A 6,059-nucleotide genomic window follows, 5' to 3' on the forward strand; every position below is an offset into this window, starting at 1 on the left:
ACTGATGATATGCTATAAAAAGTCTTGAAATTCATTCTGCTAATAAGCTGTTACAAATATAGAAACACTTTTGAAATACTTGGGAAGATATTTATATTTTTATCAGTACTTTTTCACATTATGGATGCTATCAGTCTGTAACGTAGGCAGATTATTAGCAAAGTAATTATGACCAATCGACAGCAAATAAGTGTGTAATTATTACCTTCACGACTGTTTCTATTGCAGGGAACCAAGAGCTGAGCCACCGATCATGAAGGGGGTAAACGCGAGCGCCCCCCGGGAGTTCATCCTCTTGGGTTTCTCAGATCGACCATGGCTGGAGCTCCCACTCTTTGTGGTGTTCCTGGTTTCCTATGTCTTGACTATCTTTGGCAATCTGGCGATAATTGCCGTGTCTCATCTGGACCCCAAACTCCACACCCCCATGTACTTTTTTCTTACCAATCTGTCACTCCTGGACCTTTGCTACACCACAAGTACAGTTCCACAAATGCTGGTCAACATATGCAGCACCAGGAAAGTAATTAGTTACGGCGGCTGTGTGGCCCAGCTTTTCATTTTCCTGGCCTTGGGTTCCACTGAATGCCTTCTCCTGGCCGTCATGTCCTTGGACAGGTTTGTCGCTATTTGTCGGCCTCTCCATTACTCAGTCGTCATGCACCAGAGGCTGTGCCTCCAGCTGGCGGCCGCGTCCTGGATTAGCGGCTTTGGCAACTCAGTGTTGCAGTCCACCTTGACCCTTCAGCTGCCGCTCTGTGGCCGTAAAGAAGTGGATCACTTCTTCTGTGAAGTCCCTGCTCTGCTCAAGTTGTCCTGTGTGGACACAACAGCAAACGAGGCCGAACTATTCTTTATCAGTGTGCTATTTCTTTTACTACCCGTGACCCTCATCCTTGTATCGTATGCTTTTATTGCCCGAGCAGTGTTGAGAATCCAGTCGGCCGAAGGCCGGAGAAAGGCATTTGGGACGTGTGGCTCCCATCTAATTGTGGTGTCACTCTTCTATGGCACTGCTATCTCCATGTACCTGCAACCACCATCCCCCAACTCCAAGGACCGGGGCAAGATGGTGTCCCTCTTCTATGGGATCATCGCACCCATGCTGAACCCCCTTATATACACACTTAGGAATAAAGATGTAAAGGGAGCATTTAAGAGGGTGATTGTGTGGGTCTTCTTAATCAAGAAATAGGAATGCCCGAATGATAAGCCTTCCTGGATTGTTCTCAATGCGGGGCTTGAACTCATGACGCCGAGATCATGACCCGAGCTGAGATCAAGAGTCAGATGCTTAACCAACTGAGCCACCCGGGTGCCCCTCAAATGGTAGGCCTTCTTAAAGACTTGAGGTTTATGTATTCTAATAATTTAATTGTCTCTAAATTGCTTTATTCTCACTACTCTTAGAACTATTATGGTGATCTCCCTCAAATACAATGTCATGGATAGAAAATTGCATTTATGTTGTACTTTTTATATATATTCACTGTACAAGTGCCACTAACTGGTCTGTTATGATCCCCTAAAATAGCATAACCTTAAAATATTTAACACCCTAAGCTTGATACCCCTGGTTTGTATGCTTGGGGAAGAATTAGACTTCTGTGAGACTAGAATAAAAGCTTAGTAAACAAAACTTTTTTTTTTAATTTTTTTTTCAACATTTATTTATTTTTGGGACAGAGAGAGACAGAGCATGAACGGGGGAGGGGCAGAGAGAGAGGGAGACACAGAATCGGAAACAGGGTCCAGGCTCTGAGCCATCAGCCCAGAGCCCGACGCGGGGCTCGAACTCACGGACCGCAAGATCGTGACCTGGCTGAAGTCGGACGCTTAACCGACTGCGCCACCCAGGCGCCCCAGTAAACAAAACATTTTTATACACATGCAAATACCTTCATACACACTCAGCTCCCACACTCAACCCACACTCAGCCAGAATACACCCACCCACACTCAACCCATGCTTCACAGGAAATTTAACAGAACCATTCAAAGCCCCCTCCTCTTAACTGTAGATATAAGGTTCATAGCCCTAGCTTAAATTATTAACACTCTTCCCACATCAGCATAATCCTAAAATGCTCGATGATATTCCTTCCAGTTTTACTGCACCTTCTATTCCCCCGCTTCTACACTCACCCCTTCTGAAGTGTCCTACTCTATTCTGTCAACTGTAGCTACATTTTACACCTGAAGCAAATGTTTTTTGATGAAACGTTTTTTCATGATCATCCTACTATCTATATGATCTTTCTTTTTAAACCCTGAGGCACTTAGTCTAAATCATGGAAATAAAAACGGCACAGCCTGTAATAACATTCATGACTTATTTGATGCACTTTTCCTCAAGCAAGAAGCAAAGCTTATGAATTCCATGTTAGTTCCCTTGAGGTGGCTGTAATCTGTGCTAATTCCATATGGCCCTCAGAGATCACCACAGTGCGGAGGAAAATACTTAGACCCTGTGAGGTGGTGATTTGGTTATAATACAGCGTGACAATCTCATGATTGTCATACTGTCGTCATTTGAACTGCTTCCTCACTATCCTTCTTTTCCAATTTTTTTCTTCCACTAAGTATACCATACAAAGAGAAAAGACAACCAAGAAACACAATTAGCACATTTCTTAAGCGCTCCCAATAACAGCATCCATTTCTGTCTCAGTGTCATTCCAACACAACACAATGGTTCTTTTAAATTTTTTTTTTCAACGTTTATTTATTTTTGGGACAGAGAGAGACAGAGCATGAACGGGGGAGGGGCAGAGAGAGAGGGAGACACGGAATCGGAAACAGGCTCCAGGCTCCGAGCCATCAGCCCAGAGCCCGACGCGGGGCTCGAACTCACGGAGCGCGAGATCGCGCGACCTGGCTGAAGTCGGACGCTTCACCGACTGCGCCACCCAGGCGCCCCTATACAATGGTTCTTAAAGCTTCCACAAGTATCAGCACCGCCTGGAGGGCTTTAAAATCCCCCTGGTGGGGGGGACACACCCAGCTGCCAGATTTTCTAAGGTCTGGGGGAGAGCGGGGCCTGGGAATTTGCATGTCTAATGATTGCCTAGGTAAGGACTACCAGGGGACCACACTTTAGAGACTGCTGGGCTAATATCTAAAGTGAAGATGTTTTGCTGAGTTCCTATCTTTTATCTCCATCAGTGAGAACTATAATTAAAAGGGAAAATGGAAGCGAAACACTAAGAGAATAGATTGAAGTATGAGAAGACATTCCCCAGTGAAACGCATTCATATTTTGAAGTCCAAATAAATAATATACTGGACTACCAGAGATTAATCTTGATATGATCCCAAAGTCAGTGTCAGTAACCTTTAAGAATGATCAGGAAATAGCAGTGAAACCAGGGATGGAAATTGAGGTATTTCACATTTTTAAAACTGAGCCAGTGATTGATTCAATACGTGATATAATGGTTTTAAAGTGATTTATAACAAAATTCTACAAACATTTCACTATCGGTTTGTGATTATTTTAAAAGTATATATTATATATTAAATACATGTTAATATAAATATATGACATGTTAATAAAAGTATATACTATACAAATAATTATTAATATTATTACTTGTTAATGTATGGTACACTTATTTTGATTATATAATATATTATCTTATGTAGTATATTATTTTTAATGTAATATACTATTCAATGTATTCAGTATATTTTTTAATGTATTTAGTGTATGACTTAAAATGTATATTATAAATAAGTAGAATCCATTCTGGATTTATTTAGCATAGCAAATACTAGACTACCTTTATCTATTGTTAGGGAATGTTAGATGTGTGTCACTGATCTCGATTTCTGAGTAGAATGTGCACACTTCCCATAGTATTGCATATGGATATGCAATATGGAGCAGTGATGACCAAGGTGGTAAAGCAATTCTATCTGCTCTTGTCTGTGGGATGACCGGGTTGTCGGTGGGGTGACCGGATGGTCCGTGGTGTGACGGGACTGTCCGTGGGGTGACGGGATTGTCCTTGGAGTGACTGGATTGTCCGTGGGGTGACCGGATGGATGGGGGCGTGGCCGGGGCAGTGAAAGGATGCGCCTGAGGCAGAAAAAAAGACACAGAAGCTTACTGAGTACCCTGCAGGGGAGCGGTGGGCGGGACAGCAGAGCAGAGGCTGTGTGCCCCGAGGCGTTGGTGAGGGGCCACAGTCGGGGAGCTTGGGGGATGTGGGGGCTTTTCCCATTTTGGTAACTGCCTGGTCTAACCAGCCCATTGGTTAGCTGGGGCCTGTGGCCCTTTCAGGGTGGGTCGTGTCACCAGCCTGTTTGTATTCAGCTCGGTCAGCCTGGGGTGTGGGGGAGGTGAGAGCTCCTTCCTGCAACAGTTGCTCTATCTCAATCGTTTTAGGCAACGAAAGGAAGGTGAAAGATTCTTCCTGAACCTTCTGTTTCTCAAAAATAATCAGTCTATGGGGCACCTGGGTGGCTCAGTCGGTGAAGCTTCCAACTTCGGCTCAGTCATGATCTCACGGTCTGTGAGTTCGAGCCCTGCGTGGGGCTCTCTCTGCCGCCAGCTCCGAGCTTGGAACCTGCTTCGGATTCTGTGTCTCCCTCCCTCTCTGCCCCTACCCCTGCTCATGCTCGGTCTCTCTCTGTCTCAAAAATAAATAAAAACATTAACAAAAATTTTTTAAAAATTTAAAAATAACCAGTCTAAAATAATCCACAGGCCAAAGAGACACTTTTGAGGGCGGCCCATTTTGCTCCCTCACACAGCCAAGAGAAACCAAAAACCTCGGGGAGGTAAGATTTGTGTGTGTAATTTGGAAAGGGGAGAGAGACAAAAAGAAACAAGAGAAGTGTGTGACAGGTTAAAGAAAAAACCAAAACAAAACGGAAAAAGCGTAGGGAGGGGGCGCACTTTTCAGGCATTCCTGAGAAGGGGACATTTCAGCCGTGACCTGGGGCCATGAGGCCCCGGGGCGGATGGTGGGTGTGGGGTGGGGGAGGGAGGGGGGTGGTCTGGACCGTAGATGCCAGAAGCTAGAGTGTGTTTGGTGTCAGAGGGGAGCAGTATCTGCCGCCCCAAAACATGCCTCTCAGGCATAAGGATTATACTGAGCTGGGTTTTTGAAGAAAACAATGTTTTTCTCTTTGAAGTGTATCTATTTTGAGAGAGACAGCACAAGTGGGGGAGAGGGGGTCAGAGACAGGATCCCAAGCAGGTTCCTGGGCGTCCGCGCAGAGCCCAATGCTGCGGGGCTTGATCCCACGAAACCGTGAGATCATGACCTGAGCTGAGATCAAGAGTCAGAGGCTTAACCAACTGAGCCATCCCGGCGGCCCGCGAGTTAGTGATTTTTAAGAAAGTGCAGCCACAGGAGAAGCTCTGCAAACTGAGTAAAAGTTACCCTCTTGTAAGAGACATTCACATTCAGAAGGGAAACCTGCATTTTGTAAGTATGTCTCCCTCCGGTACCTTGAAGAGCCGGATGCCTAATCTCTAGAAACATCAGTGGGGAAGGTGCCGACTGCAGTCTGCCCCCTAACCATGCCCTTGCCTACTGTACGTGGCCTGAAAAATCTGCCCTCACTGGCCTCCCTCCGCATCCCCAACACGGCTTAGGGCCCCGGGTGGACAGGTATTTAAGGTGGTGGCTTGAGCCATTTGGGGAGTTAGTCCGTTTTCCGGGGTGTCTCCCAAGATACAGGCGGTACACACATTATTATACTTGGTCGTTTTTCTCCGGCTAAGCTTTTTATTATGCGGACGTCTCCACCAAGAGCCTAGGAAGACAGAGGCTGTGAAAATTAATGAAAGATCTGTTTTGAATGGAGACAGAGGCCGGCAGAGGGAGCGCGCCCAGCCCGCGGCCAACTGCAGCCACAACCGGAAGAGACCGACCTGGAGGTTGGATCCTGCTTTGGGACCCCAGCAAGAGGAAAAAACCCTCCCCCTCCCCCCACCCCCAGCAGCCCGGCCGAGGGGACCGTCACGACCCAGCCAATGAAGAGCCTGTACGCTTTCGGGCCTCACTTTGCTCCAATGGACGTTTCGTTTAGAACAACCTTCCCAA

General features: G+C 46.1%; 1 protein-coding gene across 1 annotated transcript; it reads left to right on the forward strand.

The window, feature by feature from the left end:
* Positions 1-253: 253 nt before the first annotated feature.
* LOC121020529 (olfactory receptor 2B2) lies at positions 254-1,195 on the forward strand. Its single transcript, XM_040460605.1, has one exon. The coding sequence runs from the start codon at positions 254-256 to the stop codon at positions 1,193-1,195; it is 942 nt and encodes a 313-aa protein (XP_040316539.1).
* The last annotated feature ends 4,864 nt before the right edge of the window (positions 1,196-6,059 follow it).

This window comes from Herpailurus yagouaroundi, unplaced genomic scaffold, assembly GCF_014898765.1.
Source record: "Herpailurus yagouaroundi ecotype Mexico unplaced genomic scaffold, PumYag 250, whole genome shotgun sequence".
In the NCBI taxonomy this organism is placed as follows: domain Eukaryota; kingdom Metazoa; phylum Chordata; class Mammalia; order Carnivora; family Felidae; genus Herpailurus; species Herpailurus yagouaroundi.